At 34.1% G+C, this 20,353-nt stretch overlaps 1 protein-coding gene across 11 annotated transcripts; it reads left to right on the forward strand.

Moving 5' to 3' along the window:
• Nucleotides 1-380: 380 nt before the first annotated feature.
• On the forward strand, nt 381-14,067 carry CDCA4 (cell division cycle associated 4). Of its 11 annotated transcripts, XM_051978120.1 has the most exons (5): nt 1,644-2,754; nt 8,674-8,702; nt 9,517-9,695; nt 10,902-11,053; nt 12,055-14,067. In XM_051978120.1, exon 5 carries the CDS (start codon nt 12,061-12,063, stop codon nt 12,808-12,810), a length of 750 nt encoding a protein of 249 aa, XP_051834080.1. In that variant the 5' UTR covers nt 1,644-2,754; nt 8,674-8,702; nt 9,517-9,695; nt 10,902-11,053; nt 12,055-12,060; the 3' UTR covers nt 12,811-14,067. The 11 variants fall into 11 exon arrangements, with proteins under 11 accessions (XP_051834077.1, XP_051834079.1, XP_051834086.1 ...); XM_051978117.1 differs by lacking the exons at nt 8,674-8,702; nt 9,517-9,695; nt 10,902-11,053 and adding an exon at nt 381-641 and having other exon boundaries at nt 2,390-2,465; nt 2,666-2,754; XM_051978127.1 differs by lacking the exons at nt 1,644-2,754; nt 8,674-8,702 and adding an exon at nt 385-641.
• Nucleotides 14,068-20,353: the final 6,286 nt, after the last annotated feature.

Genomic DNA, 20,353 nt, shown 5'->3' on the forward strand with positions numbered 1-20,353 from the left:
GAACTCAGTTAGTCCTAATTCCACGTCTAGGATTCTACGCATTATGCTACGTTGCTTCCCCAGCCCGGTGAACGTAGCCATTGGCATCCATTCACCTGCCACCGAAGTCCCCTCCAGGGCAGGCACGAGTTTCTCTCGGACAAGTAAGAGCAAGCCCTCAAAGCATGCCTTACACTGAGCTGAACAACGCGTCCACGCGTTCCGGCCAGAACCCGACTACTAGGTGTACACGCGCCTTCAACCGCCTACGAATCTTAAAACCAGGAGAGCGGGAACTGCAACAACCTCCATACCCTCCCCCACGCCCTCAGGATTTGAAGTCGGGAGACTCCCCCGCCTCCCAACTCTAGGTTCTCAACCAGTCAGAGGCCGAGGCGGCGCAGCGGTCACCATGGTTACTCTTTGTGGGAAGTGAATGGCGGAGGCAGTGGCAGGGACCGTCACTCAGAGGCTGGCTCCGCCCCCGCGATCCTCCCTCCTGGTCACTCCTCCTCTTTCCTTCCTCGAGGACCCCGCCTTACTTTCCTTCCCTGGGCGCTGTAAGGAGTCTGAACTGGAGCGGCTTTGGAGCTCAAGCTGTGAGTAAACTGGGGCACCCGAGTCGGAGCCCGGAGCCGGAAAGGCGGCCGAGGCAGCTTCAGGTGAGTTCGGCTTCAGCGGGAGCAGGACGCTCCGCCCCGGGTGTTGGGTGTGTGTACGGGGTCGGGGGTTACGGGGCACTCCGGTATTGGGGACTGCAGCTAACAGAGGGGGCGGAAGCCTGTCCGGGAAATCAAAATGGCTCCTGTGGCTTGGCTCCCTCTCCCCCGCGGCCTCCTCTTGCCCTTCCCCTCCCCCATTTCTCTTATACCCTTTCCGTCCTGGACTTCCTGGCCCCAGAACTCGGGGCGGGAAGCCCGGCACCTCGTCTGATTTGGTCTTTTTGTGGGTGGGCCCCGAGACGCCATCCTTGCTGGTACAAAGACGCCCGACCCGGATGGATCCTGCGGCCTGCGCTGGGCCCCCGCCTTTCCCACCCGCTCTCTCACGGTCCTTAACCTTCCGGGCTTGGGGACAGGCACTGCCGGAGCTGAGGCGACGGTCGCGGCCCAGCCCTTTTCCTGGTTAATCCCCCTATTTCTTTTTCTTTTTTTTTCCTTTCCTACTTGCTCGTAGATTTCTCTCATCTCGTCACCCTTTCACATACTTATTTATTTGCCCCCCTCTCCCATATATATACATATGTGTAGCCCACCTCCCGAGCAGAGAAGGCCCCTCCTCGTAGCAGAGGCACACGCACTGCCGCGCCAGTTTCAAATGGATCCCCGGGGCCGCCTCCGCGGCAGAACAAACTTCCCGCTTTGGAGGAGGAAACGTACTTTGAGTAATGGAAAGTCACTTCTACCAACCATTGTAACTCCAGAGCTGCTGGTGACATCTTAAATCTCTAGAGCAAAGGTCGAGTTGGTTTATTAGAGTTGCCAGGTTTCTTCCCAAAATGCAATGAATTATTTGTGGAAATATATGATTGAGGGGAGGGCGTTCTAGTTAATAATTGGAGGGGATGGGGGTTAATGGTGATGGGTAGTGGTAGAGGGGGTGGAGGGGGGGGTGTTGTGATGGTGAGTGGGGGTGAGAGTTTGGGTGCCCAAATCCCATTTAGATTTCTCAGCAATCATAGCTGACATGTTAGGTTTTAAAATTGCAAAGAAGGAAAGGTTTTAAAAAGTTATATTGGATGTTTGCTAATCTTACATTCCAGGTGCCACAGGCAAAATCCTGGTATATTTCACCAATTTCTCAGTCCTTCAATTAATTGTATTTATTGGCACATTAGTTTTTACCTATATTTGGTCAAAGGACAGGTATTGGTATCATTTCTTGTGAAGTTAAGGCTATATAATTTAAACCCTTTTTGTTCCTCACAGCCGCTTTCTGTGAGTAAAGGAGATGCTGAGAAGCTGAAGCCCTTTGCCGGTTGACTCAGATGGACTAGGGAAAATGATTGTCCCAATATGGTCCTTTGTATCTAACTGGGACCACAAATCGAAAGGTTACTTCTAGGATAAGATGATAGTTTATTCAAAACACTCTAATATTTAGTCCCTGCTGAAACTGGCAGAAGATGGACCAATCCTAAAACTTGTTTTATGTGAAACTGGGATCATATATGACTTGGATTTTAAAAATTGTGACTTATGTGTCTGTCCTACTAATCCTAACATTCATTTCAAAATCCAAATATGTTTTCTTTCTTGAATTCCTTGCAGTGGGAGAAATGGGTAGATATATATACAGTGGGAAACTTGAATTTCATCTTAGCAACACAAAACCTCACATGTTGGATTGTTGACTCTTTAATTTAGCCACTCTTTAAAAAGTATTACAAGTGATACATCTTACTTTATAGAGAATGGTGATCAACCATGAAACATTTTAGCAAAAGGCACACTTCTTTGTGGCTTGCTCTCAGATGCTGACATATGGTGAGTGTTCAGTTTGAGTTTTTAAATTTTGTTTAAAAAAAATCATTGAAATTTTATGGAACAGTTCTTGTTCTCCTTCCCCATCCTACAGTAGGAAGCAATTGCACTGTTAGTATTGTGTCAGTATAATCTGGAAGCACAAAGATTCCACCATGAGTGGCTGAAAAACCTGGTGCTTGTACCTACTACTTCCCTTTCAGTCTTGTTTAAGCTGACCAGTCAAATGGAGACTGACGACAGGGAGGGAAATAGGATGTGGGAAGAGGACAGTTCTCACAAATATTTACTGGTAAGTAAAATTTATCTTTATTGGTCTCCACTTAACTTGCTACTATAGTAATATGTAGAAATAGCAATTAGTGAGATTAGGAAATTTTCCAGAAAATGGCAGACAGGTAAAATTTCCCAGTACTTTTGTGACTAAAATGAAAGACTTAAAGTGGAAATCAATCTATTGTATCTCAGAGAAGTATTAGAAATTTTCTGAGTATCACAACCAGTATAATTAGCATATTCTCCCTCTTGGGTAAATTATAAATTATCATACTTTAAAAACAAGTTTTAAAAAAAAAAAAAAAAGGAAACTCCCTAGATGTGAAATTCCCAACTACTATTATAGGTCAGTAGTTTCTAGCAATTTTTAAGTCTCAAAGTACTGTGGGGTATTGAATAAATGATTTATTCAATATTGTACAGCTAGTATGTGTCAAAGGTAGTTGGAATCCAGTAACTTTCTAGGCCAGTAGTTCTCTATCCATTATGCCATACTGCCTCTCAGTGATTAAAAAAATTTTTTTAATTAGTTATATTTTTTGTTTTGTATTTATTTTTGCTGACAATTATTCTCAATATTACTTAAAAGATTTAGCACTTAAATCAGTAGATAAATCAAGACATTTATTACATAAGCCTGTATTTGTGGGAGGAGTTGGGAGGTTTTTTGTTTTTTTTTTTTTATTCAGATGCTGATTTTTCTTATTTTGAGGGAAGTGTAAGTTTTGTCATTTTACAAATAATGGATTTGCCTCAACTTTCAGTAAAAATATGTATATTAAGTGAGTTCTATCCCAGTCCTTACTAAATGGGTAAAAGGATTTTCATTTATTTGCTGGTAAGTAACCATTAATTGGATCTTTTAAGACTCCATTATGATTTACTTGCAAAATTCAAATTCAAAAATAAAATACTGATTTTTGTTTAGTAATTGACCAAATCAAGTTATCAGTGTTTTAGTAGTCAACCGTCATTAGTATAAATAATCCTAAAACTTTGTAGCTTTTGATTTGGAAGTATTTTAAGTCATTTTTATTTAGATAATCATATAAGCCTTAATTTCATGAGTTCAGTGGATGGACAACCTGTAACTATGGATCTTTTTTTAATGGCTAGTGATTGTTGTTTAGATTCTACTTATGAAATAGATTTTGGGGAATAAAATATTATTTGATAAATAGGAATATAATATAATAATTGTAAAATGCTCATAGTTTATAATTATGTGCCTGGTATATAATAAGTGCAAAACATTAGCTATTGACATAACCCCTTCATGGAGTTTAGGTAGAAGGTGATAGAAAATAGTAAGGATTCATCAGAGCAAGGAACATAAGACATTTCATGTTACCTCCCTGTTTATATCCCTTTTGAATTCTATCATCAGTTGTTAGTCCTCATGCTGCTTTCCCCTCTATCCATCCTTCCCAGACCTGTTTTACTTTGCCCAAATAATCCTTGCTCCAGAGATATTGCTTTCAACCCCCAGCACAATTATTATTTTTCTAAGTTGCCAGTTACCTCAGATAAATGTTGAAGAAGATGTCTGAACTAATTCATTCTGAAGTATATGGAAGAAAAATATTCACCCCACCATTACTAGATGATCATTTATTTTTAAAGATTGTTCTGATAGAATTTCAGATAATAACAAAAGTGAAAAGAAAATTTCCAGAAGCATTTAAAGAATTGCTAGACTTTAAAGGATATATAGAGAGAGTCAGAGTACCAGATACTTTGCACACAGTCTGCTTTTGTATTTGAGTTTTCCTAAAATGTACCTACATTTTTAATATAACCTTTGAATACATAAATAATCGTGTATAGTATATATGCTACTTTGGGATTCATGGTATATTGGTACTTGGAATCATTTGACAGATTTTTAAAAAGTTTTTAGTAAATTGTTAAAATCTACTTGCACATTTCATTTTTTAGTATACTGCTATATTTTTAAAAAATGAAGCACAGTACATAAAACAAAAATCAATTTATCATATTTTAAATTAAAGCAATTATTATTTTGATGATGAACATTTAAAAGAGTTTGGTATGTGGGGATTGCATTTGTATCTGTAAAATTAGGAGAAAGCTACATTTGAGTTTCTTCTAGCAAGATTCCCTTTCAGTTATGGGATTCAGTTGCTATCAACTCCTTTTGTCTTCAAATTATTTGGATAGCAATTAGGCAACGAACTTCTTAACTCAAAGCTAGGATAATAGTTATAATATGTACCTGAGATCAAAATTTTCTCACTTTGGTTTTTTAACAGTTTCACAAGTACTTTAGGAGGGGGGTAATCAAAAAGAAAATATCATAGAATTGCTTATTCTAAAACAGGTTGTCAAGCTTCTTACCTTCATTAACTGTAGAGTCCAAATGAGCCCTGAACCAGATTAAAGTGTAATTGAGAAGTGTTTTAACAAAATTAAAATGTAATTCAAAATTTGTAATTTTAAAAATCAGTATGCCTCCTGCAAGGAATCCTTTCTATTTGAGTTTATCATTGTTTCTGAACTACTAGTCAACTATTAATTTTTAAATTGCGTCTTCATATTCCAAACTTTAGTATTGCTAAATCTTTCTGATAACCATTAAAGCGTTTTAAAATTCCAAATGGTGAAATTTTTATATTTTTTTGTTAAGGTGTAGGAGTCAATCTTTTAGGTATGCCTAGCAATCTGGAGGAAAGAGGAAAATGTTTATTTCTAAATCAATAGAGAAGTTTTGGATGTGGAGCCAGAGGAACTGGATTTGATTAATTCTCTGTTATTTCCTATATGAACCCCTTAAGTCTTATAGAAATTCTAGTCTGCTCCAGTTTCTTCTTTGGAAAATGAAGGAACTGGAGTTAGAGGATCTTTTGACCTCCTACCAGATATAAACTTGTGATCTTATGAAGTAGAATTTTTTTTTTTTTTAGAAAATAATGATTGTTGCCATAATGGGATTGTTGTTTTTTCCCCCCATTTTAAATGTGGTATTTCTAAAAGTTTAAAGGGAAACCGTGTGACTTAGTTTGCACTGGCCTTGGTGTGTCTGACATAGGGACCATATAAACTTTCAAAAATCACTTAACTTTTCAGCACCCCACCAACTCTAGGACACAGGCTGGAACACAGGTACTGATCTGCAGTCTGCATTGGTAATATTTAACAAGGAACTTCTTCCTGACACTTTTGTCTAAGAGAAAAACTGATAAAAGATGAATTAAAAAATAAAGTGATTAGCTAGAAAATTCAGAACTTGTCAGCAGAATAAAAAAGCCTATGTATTCATGTACTCTCAACAGTGACAGTTTTAAGAGGAAAATGAGCATTATATTATACAACATGCATACACAAAAAATAGTTTTGTCCTCTTCAAAAATATTTTTGGAGGCTTTGTATTGGAATGTTTTCTAAAATATTTTTGCTTAAAATATTTTGGAGTTGGCTTTAAGTACTTTGATAAGTTACACTCTTACAAGTGGCAAATCCTTGTTCTTTGAATGGGTTTAATTTTTGAGACTAGCAAAATTGTCTGGCATTAGGGAATAAGGTGAGTGATTAAGCTGAACTAACACTATTGCTTTATTTTTGGTTGTCAACATCCATCATATATTGGAAAGTATTGGAGGAAGCTAAGACTCTTACAAGCAATGTGACCATGGGAAGCTAAGCAATTGCTAATTACAGATTCTGTATGAAAAGCACTTTATGAAATCTTTATAATTTATATTTGTATTTTAGAACTACATAAAATGTATTGACTTACAACTAATGTTTATATTATTATAGCTAATATATAATAATGTGTCAGGCACTATGCCAAGTGCTTTATGGTTATTGTCTCAATTGGTCCTCAACAAACCTGGGAAGTGTAGATGCTGTTAATATCTTCATTTTATAGATGAGGAAACTGAAGCAAAGGGAGATTAAATGATTTTTCCCAAGGTCATCTTGAGGCTAGACTTGAAAACTGACTCCAGGCCCAGTATTCTGTATAGCTGCTGTTCCTTACTATAAAGTAAAAGAAGACTGAATTTTCTTATGTGACTTTTAAAAACTGGCTCTGTTAGTAATTCCAAAAGAGAATTTGATATTTTCAACTCATCAAACTTCACCTACTTCATATATAAAATTATAATAGTTTACATGTAATGTTTTATCATTTTCAAAATGCTTTATACATTTTATCTTGTTTGACTCTCACAACAGCCTTGTAAGGTATTTACAGTTGTTATTCTCATTTTATTCTACAAGTATACTCCTATTTTTTTTTAAATGAGAATGTTGAATTTTAGAGAGGTTATCACTTACAGGTCACATACTGATATACAGGTCACATGTCATAAATGGGATTTTTATTCAGATCTTCCTGACTTAAGTCTACTGTGCTTGCTGCTCACTGTGGTGGCCTCAATTAGATGATAAGAAGTATTCTGTTATAAACAAGGGAGGGAAAAAAAATACAAAAAGTTCCTGTTGTATATATGCTAAGTGCTGGATTAGATAACTGAATGTTAAAGATAAAAGTTGAATTCAAGACAAATCCTGTGTTAAAATGTGTGCTTTGAGATTTTTTGGTTGTTTTGTGTGTGTGTGTGTCTGTTTTGAGTCAATTGGGATTAAGTGACTTTTGCCCAGGGTCACACATAACAAGCTCATTTTTTCAGAAGTCACACTGCCTCTCAGAAATACATATCTGCTTTTGTCATTTTTGAAAACTAGCTTAGTGTAATACATAGTAAGGTTGCAATAAAGGTATTTGTCCTTGCAGATCTCGTTGAACCTTAGTAAAGAAAAAATGTTTTTTGTTGACCAACAAATTTTTAGAAAGAAGATAATTTTTCTATGAGGAAAATAAGTAATGATTCTTCTTTACTAGATTTTACTTTTTAAAATTAAAAATTGCCATATGCACTTAGATTGTAAGGTAATGGGTTTATATAGGTTGATTATCTCAAAACATAGATCTTCAGTGTAGTAATCAATTTATATGTATATACATAAATACTTAGGAAGTTTGTCATTTAATAGTCATTTTTTGCAAATACTGATTTGCAACCAAAATAATGCAGTGGCAACAAGAAATATCTCCTAGCTTTTCATTCCTGGGGAAGAATTTGTCATAATTTAAAACCATTCATGGGGGTGACATTTTTTTTTTTTAAGTGCCTTTGATAAACTGAAATTTTTATGACTTTTCATAATCTGTAAATCTCTTGGAGAATTTACCTATTGTACAATTTCAATGTATCAGTGGTGCTATGATAGTATTTTGCTTACTTACTCCATAAGGATAGCTGGCAATCCTACCATGTCTTCTATTCATAATTCTAATCTGTTACCTCCCATAAATCCTACAGTACAGTTCTGTATACATAATATTGTTGGTCTTCCTTTCAATCTTTTTCATATTTTATAGATAAAATAGTGTCTTTTATTCCTTATTTTCACTATATGATTAACCATTCCCCATTTATTGATCATAGTAGTTTCTAGATGGAAGCATTAATGCATTAGGTTTCTTTTTTTAAAAAATTTTTGAAATGACATTTTAAAAAATTTATCAATGCTCAGTGAAAGAATTTTCAAGTAATTGGGGGTAGGGTTGAAGCTTCTGTACTTTAATAATTTTATTTCCATTCATAAATATTTTTAAAGAGCTTCTAGTATAAAGCAATTGGGGGGGTGTAAAGCAGTGAGCATGGAAAATAATCATGTTCTCAGATAATTGAAGGTAATTTGAAATGGGAAGTGGTATATTTTTCCTATATTTAATAAAACATTTTTAACAGATATTTTTAAATTCAGCATGGAACTTAATGCAATATGCAGCTAGTGTTCTTTTGATTTATAAATTAGAAACACTTAGAAGAACATTTTTAAATTCCTAAATGATTCCTCAATTTGGAATTCAGTGAGAAAATAAATTTTTCTATTCATGCAGGAAAAAAGTTGTTCTTCATAGCTGGATTGGTAAGTGAGTTCTTAAAGCAACATCTACCAACTTTATTTAAAATTTCATTTTACCTTTTTCTTGAATGATGAAGTAATTCTTGAGTAATGTGATTGGTTTTGTGAAAAAATATTAGTAGCAGTATTAAAGAGAAATGGTTACAAATGTATGCTTAAAGATTGTTTACAAATATTAATATTCCCAGTTTCATTATGATATCTTGAGTATTAATATAAATTAAAATAATTTTGAGGCATTTTAAATTATATAATCCATTTTATTATATTTCTGAGGTGTTTATATAAAAAGTAAATACTTGATTAAATTATATTTACATGTATATTATTCGTGTTGCTAATATATTTTTGTGAGTTTTATGACATCCCTGAGATTATTAGTTGAAGTTTTTATTTCGTGAGATGTCATTATGTTACTGAACATTGGTTTGGAGAATTGACTTTTAAAGATCAGAGGCCTTTGTTTTGTTGTTTGATGACCTGTTATTAAATATGTAAATTGATTGTATTGTAGTACTGGAGCTTTGAAGGAAATTATTTTCTAATATGATTTTAATACTTTGTAAAGAAAAAAATTGGATTTATTTTTTATAAGATATTTATCTTATTAGTTTACACAATGTTAACGTGTTTATATAGGATGTTTCTTCATAGATTAATTGCATAGTAGCAAGCAAAGGTAAGGAGAAGAGATCAAACAATTTGGAGGGCTTATTTGTAGTTCTCTTTAGAGAAGATAGAAGAGCTGAAATCACTTGTGAAATCTTTTCTGGAGCTTAGTTTTAATATTTTATCTGTTTTTCTGTCCTTCCTGTAGTACTTATTCTTATTCCTTCAAACATTTATTGAATGCTTACTATGTGCAAAGTCCTGTGGAGAATACATAAATGAATCAGGCAAATTTCTGAACCTCACATGAAGAACGGGCCATAACTTTTTCAAAATGCAAATGACACATTATTAAATGCCTAGTTAATTTTGTCTCTTTCTACCAAGGTAGGTGTTGCATTGCCCCTTAAAGAATGTTTATTTAATTGCAATTTCCATAGAAATTTAAAAGGAAGGGGCTTTTAATAGTAGCAAGAATCAAACTACAATTTAAGCAGCTTGTACTCCTAAAGTACTCCTATTGGGCATATTGTTGTAGGGTTTCTAGGTAGAGTTGATAGTAGCAAAATGGATAAAGATCCTTCAGGATAGAGATCCTTTAAAATAATTATCCAATTTTCATATTTGTGAAGTACTTTTTTACAGAGGAAAATAGTATAGTGAATTGATGTTTAAGTCCGAGGATTTAGGTTCAGGATCTCTGACTTCTGGCAAGACATTTAATATTTCTGCCTCTTCAAAATAATAAAGGGTTTGGATAAAATAAATCTCTGAGGCTTTTCTGGCTCTAAATTCTATTCTTTAATCTTTGAAAAATAGTATTTTTATCAAATTGAAAAGGAAAAGCGATTGTTGACAAGAATAAGGGAGGCAGTTAAATTAGGAAGGTACTCTGTACTAACAGTTTTACACACACACATACACCAAATTTATGTGAGAATGGTTTTAACTTAATGGTTGAGACCAGAATGGTATGAGAGAACCCTAACCCCCCCTCCCCCAAATCCTACAGTTGATATCGGAGTTTATTAGGAAGATGATCAGAAATCTAAATTCTTAACAGTTTGCAGTTTAATTATTTACAAAGATAAAAATGTAGAGTTTGAGAATTAATGGTGAATCACAACATGCTCATTCTTTAGTAAGAAACTTAGTTTGGTGGTTTGCAAATGATAATGTAAATTCCTAACAGTATATGGTAAGTTAACTAAAAGATAATTCCAAATATAGGTGTTGACTCAGAACTCACTATCTGTGGGTGTTTAAAAGAAGCTTCTAAGACAGACAAATGTAAAGTCAGTTGTCAGAATTTTAATCATTACAGATTGCTTTTTGATTCACTGTAATATAAGCTTTGGTCTTTAAGTCATTACTTGCCTTTTTAAAATCCTGTTTTGTTAAAATATATATATATATATATATATATATATATATATATATATATATATATATATATATATATATATATATATAATTGTCTATGCTTGGTGTTTTCATGAGTATTTGTAATACAATTTTCATGTTTTAAAATTCAGCACTTGTCATTCTTTTAGCATTATATGAAAATAAAATGGTATTTCCTTAATCTTATAGTATGAATGAGAGTGGCAGCTTGGTGTAAGTGGATATTGTTGGAGTTGGAATCAGGAAGACCTGGGTTCAAATTCTGCCTCTGACAATCACCTCTATGACCATGAAAAAGTCACTTAACTTGAGTCTTGAGCAACTTTAAGACTTAGCTATAGGTGGGTTGTAATCTGTGGTGGAAGAAGTTACAAGGTGTTGAATGTATTCACACTAGTTTTTTGTTGTTGTTTTTAATTTTTAATGACTTATACTTAAAAATAGGCACAAATAACTTATGGGATTTTTTTTTTAATTTCCATGTTAGATAACTGGAGAAAATTGACATAAGGATGTAGATGATAAAACTGAAGACATTGGCCTCTTGCCACTTCATTAAATGTTTTGCACAGTACACTGTTTGTTAGAAATGGCTATGTAGGTTAAAACTTAAGTTTATACTTATTTGTGGTTTTACATGTACTTCCTTGCATTAAGCTAAAATTAATCTAACAGGTTGTCCAAAAGTGACTTTTATTCCAGTAATTCCAAAATACATAGTTCTTTTCAGAGCATATCTAAAAGCATGATACAGCCATGATTCTATATTTTCTTCAAGCATGCACTATAAAAAAATCAACTGAGATTTATTTGCCCCACGTAAACATTAAGGAAAAAATGGAAATTTTGAAAATTCAGGAAAACACCTGTCTTAAGTAGAATGGTAGATCTTTAATTTGGTTGTCTATATTCTCATCCAAACCTTTAAATACAAGTACTTTTTTTTGGTTTTGATTTGGTTTTGGTTTTTTGAGATTTAAAATTTATTTTCTTAGACATAAATATCCCTTAGATTTTGTTTTCTTTGTAATATAATTTTTTTAAAAAACTGATTTTAATCTAATTTGCCTGTTAAAAATTAAATTGATGTGTTTTAATTTTGCTCTGTTTAATAATAATTTATAATTATTTAATAATGGTCTATAATTGTTAAATTAACTGAAGTTAAATCTATTTAGCTAATTCCTGAGAGGAGTAGTTTAGAATTAAAATTAAATCTGAAACTGAATACCTAAACTTTGGCTAAATGCTATATGTATATAGTCTGATAGGTTTTTTTTTCTTTTTTTCTTAACATTAGACATTTTAAATTATGCTAAAATAACTTATTTGGTTTCAACAGGACACAATGTTTGCAAGAGGAATAAAGAGAAAATGTTTTGATGGTGAAGAAGATATTGAAGGAACCCTGGCTGGTTTTAAGTCTGTTCCCTCATATAATCTTCAGCGGCAATCACTTTTAGACATGTCTCTGGTAAAGCTTCAATTGTGCCACATGCTTGTTGAACCTAATCTGTGTCGCTCGGTTCTTATAGCAAATACTGTAAGGCAGATACAAGAAGAAATGACCCAGGATGGAACTTGGCAGATGATAAATGCTCAGAACACAGAACAGGCTTCTCTTGATCGCCTAGTATCATCAGATATCCTTTGTCGTTCAACAAAAGAACAGAATGAAGGAAAACTTGTTCCAAGTTATAGTAGTTTCTCAAAAGACTTTGAAAATACCCCATCTCAAGATATTATTTCTGACCTGTCTACAGTTACATCAGTACAAGCTCCAAGAAACCCTCAAAGTAATGTTTGGGAAATGGAGAACCCTCAAGAAAATAGGGGAAACTTTCAAAAGTCACTAGATCAAATATTTGAAACATTGGAGAACAAAAATCCTAATTCTGTAGAAGACTTATTTTCAGATGTTGATAATTCTTATTATGATCTTGATACAGTATTAACGGGAATGATGAACAACACAAAAATGGGACATTGTGATGTGCTTGAGAGCTTTTCATCTCAGACAACTACAAATTCTAACTCAAATTGTAAATCTGATATAAATGAGCTTGACCATATTGTGGAAATCCTTGTTGAATCTTGAAATGGTTAAAAACAAAGCTTGATTCTTTGAAGAAGTCAAGAACATTTGAAAAAAACAAGCCTTCAAATAGTTTACTATCAAATGTATATGTAATCTACATAAAAGATAAAAAGCACCTCATTTTGTGAAATAGTGTTATCTTTAAGGCTAACATACTCCTTGCCTTTGACAATTTTGATTTATCCACTGAAATTTAAATAGGTACTATAACAAGTAGTTATAGTACTTATGTAAGTAGGGTTTCAAGTTTTCCAAGGTTAGACTCTTATTTGAGAGTACTTTTTCTTTCACAATGCAGATGGGGGGAGACTGGTACAATAGGTTTTTGACTTTTAACCTTTTTTTTCAGGGCCTATACTTAAACTAATTACCCTGATTCTTTTACCTTCATTCTTTTTCAGCTACAATCACCAGCCTTCAACTTTATTACTCTAGATAGATTTTTTTTTTATGTTTTTCCTCTTAAAAATATATTTTTGAAATTTTTTATACTTTATCAGTGTTTAGATTTTCCAGCTATTTTCCTAAAAGTATATTTTTACTATAAATGTTCTTTCTGCTGCTATTCCAATAACATTCTCATAGCATAAACATTTGGAATTTGTATCTTTCTGTTAAAATTTTAAAGGGATTTTTGTTTTTCAGAATGAACTATAATATGGTTCAATAACTGTAAATATAAAACATGCTTTCAAATGTAAGAACTGTTTTCATAATCATGTAGTGCTTTATTAAAATTGAGAAACTTGTATTGCTTTTTATACTTGAGCATTGTTAGAAAGGGGGAAAATGCTGATCATAGATTAAAGCCATGTTTCATATTAATTCTGAATATAAATTATGTAGGATTTTATTTATGTATATTTATATGTGAATGTCATCATAGTGAATTGTTTATCATTGAAGTTTATAGAGTCAGATTTGTTTATGTGAGAAAACTCTTGCACTAATAAGTAAAGTGTTATTTGGGGCCTTTGAAATCTCTAGCGTACTTTTTATCTTAAATTAGTATGTTTTACTCTTGTGTACATTTTTCTGTGTCGTTCTTCCTCTGAAAGACATTTCACAGGTCTTACCTATTTTAAATAAGTACATTCGTTGTAGAGTGTATTTAATATGTTAAGGGACCATTTAGGGGGAAAGGGTAGTTTGAATATTATTGTTAGAATGAAAAAGTCCAATTTATTGTTTTAATCTGTGCCTGGAATTTTTAAAAAACCGACTGTAGTTTGATTGAAATAAAGAGATTTGTATACATTTGGCTATGGCACTTCATCAAATTTTGAATCAAGTAAAGCCAAAATATGGGAAGGTGGAATAGCAGTAGCAAAAATAGAAAATGGAATATCCAGACTGAAAAAAAGTGCAATGAGAAACAAAAATGTTGAATCAGGGAAGGACTTTTTTAAAAAAATTTTTTTTTCCTTTCTGAGGAATCTATAAATTCTAAAAATTTAGGATGATTGAGCTTGAAATCCTAAATCCCATTTTTCTGGGACTGGACAATAGAAGTACCACCAGTAGTATAAATAAGTGAATGAAGAGCTATGTCAAGACAACCTGAAATTCAAGTTTTGCATCATTAGTTGTTTGTCAGCTCTGCTCCTGGGAAGTTTGTAATTCTCAAATTGCAAATAGATCTAAATTTTCTTCCAGTTCCTTATAAATGAGTCTTGAAGCTATCTCTTAGCTCCTCCCTAGTCCTCTCCCTAGTCTTTCAGTATACATATTAGGTAGGGAGAAGGACACATGCATTAAGGGATTAATTACTGTGTGCCTGGGATTGTGCTTTATATTATTTCTTTAGGTTTTCACAACTCTGGGTAGGTGCTATTATGATTCCACTTTTACAGTTAAGGAAACAGGTAGGTTTTCACTGGGCAACTCATCTGTCTTTTAAATGCCATATTTTGAGACTGGCATCTGTAAACTTAAGAGAAAATGGTAGCTTTTGTTCTCAAGTCTCAGGAAAAAGGAGTTATATGTGTATTTACTGATTTCCAGTGGCTTTTCCAGAAAATATTTACATTTAAAACAAAAGATTTAGTTCCAGTCTTAATTGGTAGGGAAGTTCATGTAATATATATTTTAAGTAAAATTATCTAATATCTAAGTTATTTGGAATCTGTTAATACCATTCAACACAAGTCAGTTGATTTTCAGATAATGTGACTTTAGGTGTTATGATTTAGGTTTTTAATTTTTTTTTTACTTTTGATTTTAATTTAGGTTTTTAATTTTCTTCTTTAAAGAACCAAGAACCAAGAAAGTAATCAGCTTCATTGTGCAAGCTGACTTGGTTGTGGACAGTTTGCTGAAGTTTAACCAGTGTTTTATATTCTGTTTGTTGCTGAACATATTCAGATCCAAATTTGACACTTGTAGATGGTTAAATTTTATCTCTATTATTTTCATTCATAAAGGCAGCTCATTTTTGGATTTAGAAGCAGTATACTTCTACTTAAGGTGGTAGCTGATCTGTTCATTTGTTGAGGAAAATGGGACTGTTTTACCTAGGCCAAGTGACCAGGAGGACTCTTAGCTATCCATACCTATTCTAAAGGAATACTCTCGTTTTTATGCTGTTTTCAATCTTTTTAACCTGATTTTGCCTATAAAAGTTAGGATTTATGGGAAAAGGTGGGGATTGCCTACAAATGGTCTTGAACTTGGATATAAATTTATATTTGAAAGAACCAAATAGTATTGTTTTTAAGTACTCTCAGTTTAAGATGTTATGAGTATGCCAACAACATTAGCAGATGCAGTGATTGAAATATAAATTTATATTTAAAAGAACCAAATAGTATTGTTTTTAAGTACTTTCAGTTTAAGATGTTATGAGTATGCCAACAACATTAGCAGATGCAGTGATTTAAAATTTTAAAAGCTAAGCAGCTAATAACTGGTTATTCTGAAACTTGTTTCCACAAATGTGGCTGCAAATTCTGTATTTGGACTTTATATATCACAATTGAGATTTTACTTTACATAAACATATGAACCATTGATAGTTTGTGATTATGCTTGTTTAAATTTTTTGGCTTATTTACAATTGAAACTCCCATTTTTCTTTGCTTTTGGAAATTCCTTTAACTTAAAAAAAAAATAAAAAACTTTATGCCCTTTCAAAAATTTTTTGCCTCCCAAAGTCTCAACCCTTAACATAGAATTTAAGAAAATAAAAAGACCTATATGATAAGGTTCTATTTTAAAATTAACATTTTGTATTGTGAAAGTGAACAGGAACATATCATTTATGATCCTAGAATAGTTAAAGCACTGAAAAGTAATGACTAAGTCAAGAGAAATTTTAGGTGACTGTCAAACCTTTTTGGAAAGGGTAACTATTTTAAGTTTCAGATCACTTCCTAGTTCCTGGTATCAGTTATATCATTAGCAAAGTAAGGATTTAGATAATCTGTAAAGGTTTTTCTAGCTCCAAATTTAAATTCCTAAGGTAAAATGTTCTTGGAGAAGTAGGTGTATATTCTATATATCCTTCCTTAAAGGTATGTTAATTCTTTTGCCTAGTACAAATAAATTGTTGCAGTTTTATCTTTAGTCAGCTTAAGCTAACAGATTCCCTTTTCCTTGGGCAAGGTTACATTTCTGCAAAAACAAGTTTTTAAAAAATTCTACTCTGAAGGCCACGGTCCCATGTTAATATATTTGGGAGTTAAGATAGTTTAAATTCCTAGTTTTATCAATTGACCCTGGGCAAATCTAACCTCCCTTGGCCCCAATTTCTTTATCCATAAATGGATTGTATTAGATTATCTTTTCAACTCGGATGCTACCAATCACTTAATGCAGCCAGTATCGCAAGTTTAAGTGAACAATTTAAGCGATTTGAGAGAACAGTTTTGTGACTACATCAAGTTCTAATTTTGAAATATGTGTTTACCTCCTTCCTATCCTCCGCCTTAAAGACCGGCGCTTTTGATTCATAAATACTGGGAGGAGTTTTGTAATATGTGAATTCTGCTAAAAATGCATAAGCCTTGGGGAGTGGGGGGGGGGGGGGAAATATGGTGCTGATTGGTTTGGTCTTTAAAAACAATTACAGTAATTACTAAATGTGGGTTAATATATCTGTTAATCCTTTCCTTGGAAGAAACTGTATGCATTGTACCCCAAGTGGTAATTAGCTGGGTTTACAAACTAAAAGCCCCAAAAGAATGTTCTAGCTCAGCCAAATTTTTTTTCAACTAGGACTTTGCTGTGCCTGTTATAGCACTAGCGACCTAACTTTAAGACCTGTCTTAATTTTTTTCTGCTTTCTAGCCTGAAGCAAAACACCTTTATTCCTCTGGCTTCTTAGGCACCATCTATTACAAATTCTTAGAGAACTAAGCTCAGGGTTACGTTTTTCTAGTTGAAGAAACTAATTTGTTGGGAAGTTTCCCCAAATTTACCTATCCTAAATTTGTGTTTGGTTGATTGTCACGTCCGACTCTTTGTTTTATCCCATTTGGACTTTTCTAGGCAAAGATACTACAATGGGTTATTTCCAGCTCATTTTAGGGATGAACTGGAGCAGATTTAAGTGATTGGCTCAGGGTCTCTCAAACAGGGTCTGAAGCCGAAAGTGAACTCATGGAAGATAAGGTTTCCCTGATTCCCAAGTCGCTACCCCAAATTGCCACCCCACTGCACCTGGGTCTGTCTCCCGGCAGAAACAGTGCAGGTCTAATCCCTCTTCACATACTTGAACAGCTATCACCTCCTTCAAACCTCCAATCCAGTTTTCTGCAACTGACCCCTTGAATGCCATTTTCTGGTTCCTCCTCCTTTGGCTACTCAGATTTAAGCTCCACGCTCCGCTACAGTCAAACTCCAGAAAGCTAATTACCGAGGCTAGCGGAGCCCTCTCAAATTTTGCTTGATGGGTGTGGTAAGTGTCCCTAGAGGAGCGTTTAATCTTCTAGCCAATTGGAAAATGGTTGCTGTACAGTCCAGCCAATTAGAGGCGGCGCACCTGACGCGGTTTTCTGTAGTCATAGGATGCCTTTGCACCTCGGAGTGTGGTAAACTGTGGGGCTAATTAACCTGTTCTGACGTTGTGGGCTCCCGGGTCTCTCAAGTCTCCCGAGCTGTGATCTTGCACCTTTGTGTTCTGGAAGGGCTTGTGAGTGATACAGCTCCCTGGGTTGAGGCAGTGTTGCTGAAATGTAACAAGGACCGCGATGGGACCGCACATGAAGGCATGGGAGCGGATTTGGCCTCTATTAATAACGTGCCCCTTGTCCCGCTCACTCCCAGGTAAAATTTTCCTGGGAGTCCAAGGTTAGAAAAGTCGTGAGGAAGGGTTCTGATGGAAGAGAATAAATGGCGAGCAAGATTGCTCTTCCGGTACCGGGTCGGCCGGAAGGTGGGAAATATAGCCTGCACTAATTCCCCCGCCTTTTCTAGGGAAGTGCGGGAAGACGAGAAGATTCCGTCCCTGGGAGCATCCCCTCGAGGATGTTCCCATTTAATCTAGGTGCTACTTGTTACGTACCTAGTGCTGTTTCCAAAATGGAATTTGTGTTAAGTTGTTGCATATATTTAGTTCATCACTGTTCTTAATTTGATGGGCAAAATAACTTTTGTTATTAAATATTTAATTTCTTAAGTGTACACCCTAATGAAATGTGATTGAATTATGGTCCTGTAACTTGATCTGAAACTCAGAAAAGCAGCGAGTAGCACATACTGCTTGGCCCTCTCCTGCTGTGAATTCGGCTCACAGACCAGGTTGGGTTCTGCTTCTCCAGATTCTAATAAATCTGTTTTCTGTGAGTGATTTCTGTAGTAATCAGTTTGGGAGATCTTTTTGTCACAAACACTTTCAAAGCAGATAGTGCTGTTTGAAGAAATTCTTTTTTCTCTGGAACTAATAATTTGCATAAAAAGTCTTCGTTTTGCCCAGATAATTATTTTTTTAATATCTTCTGTTTTGATTAATGAGTTAGCATTTGCTCTTGGCCTGCTATGAGCCAGACACGCACAATGCTTTTAAATTTTGAGGATGCTCAAGTGGGAAATCCACCCCCCACACACACACACACAAACATGGCTTGAAACAGCATTCTAGAAGTGTCCAATTTTAAAATAGAAAATGACAAATACTAATACTAATTTTCAAAATTCAAATAGAAAAATTGACCTTCCTCTTGCAATTGGAAGTATTTTAAATAGTGATTTTGGTCCTAAATGGAATCAAAAGAAAATTTATTTGCATCGTTAATATATATAAACAAACTAAACTTTGAAGTTTTTAATGGTGAAGCTAAAAATAGTTATATATTTAAGAATTATCAATTATTTAGAGCTTAATGAAAAGTATATTAAAAACCTCAATCTGTGATTACATTGCCACATGGTAAATTTTACTTATTCCTCTAATATAGATTAACTATTTCTGTAATTCACAGTCATATGCATTATTATATTTGTACATATGAAAACATTTAGGGTGCATACCTAGTATCAATGGACAGTTAAATGACTTTGGAAATATGGTTCTAAACTGGTTTGCAAAATAGAATAGTAATAGCATTTATATAATCTTTAAGGTTTACAGATCCTTTGCATGTTATCTCATTTATTTCTTGTCAAGTGCTCTGTGCCCTAGATATAAAATAAGTTGACTAAACTTTATTGCTGGGTTAGGCTTTTTAGGGAATTTATTTTAAATGATCATACTTTATTCAAAGATAACTGAACAAACATTGAGGTTTTTGGTCATTGCATTTAATTCAACTTATCTTATGCATTTCTTTGCTATTCTACACCCCTCTTTATCATAAATTCCCCTCCCTTTTCCTCATTGTCTCATTCTTAAGTCCACTTTAATTTCCACAAAATAATTCAGATTCCATATTTAATTAAAATCCCCATTTTTACAGATGAAGAAACTAAGACTAAGAAGAAAGTGCTTAAGTGATTGGCTTAAGTCACACAGGTAGTAAGTGTCTGAAGTTAGATTCCAACCCTGATCTTCCTGATGCCAAGTCCAGCACTAGCTTCTAGTGTGTTCCTTCCTTCCTCCTCTCCCCACACGACTCTTAAGCAATCGTCATTTTCCTTTTTTAATATCTTTGATAATCTGATGGATGGAATCTCAATTTTGTTTTAATTTTCATTTCTTTTTGCGTTGTGATATAGAACATCTTTATTTGAATCTTTTGAAAGCTGCCTATTTTTATCCTCCATTTTTCCTATCGGGAAATAGATCTTGTTATATATTTTTCTCCGTTTTCAGTAAATCTTGAGTATCACAACTTTATCACAGAAATTTGTTGGGGCAGTGGATACAGCACCAGCTCTGAAGTCAGGAGTTCCTGAGTTCAAATCCTCAGATACTTAACACTTCCAGCTGTGTGACCCTGGGCAAGTCACTTAACCCCCTTTGCCTCAGCAAAAAAAAGAAATTTGTTGCAAAGATTGTTCACTAGTCATATTTGTTGTCCCTAAAAGAGAAAGAGTCTTTTAAAAAAATCTTTTTTGCGGTTAAGGAAGATAGTTTCTTTGTAATTAAACATTCCTCAAAATTGTT

The sequence above is a fragment of the Antechinus flavipes genome, chromosome 2, assembly GCF_016432865.1.
Source record: "Antechinus flavipes isolate AdamAnt ecotype Samford, QLD, Australia chromosome 2, AdamAnt_v2, whole genome shotgun sequence".
Lineage (NCBI taxonomy): Eukaryota > Metazoa > Chordata > Mammalia > Dasyuromorphia > Dasyuridae > Antechinus > Antechinus flavipes.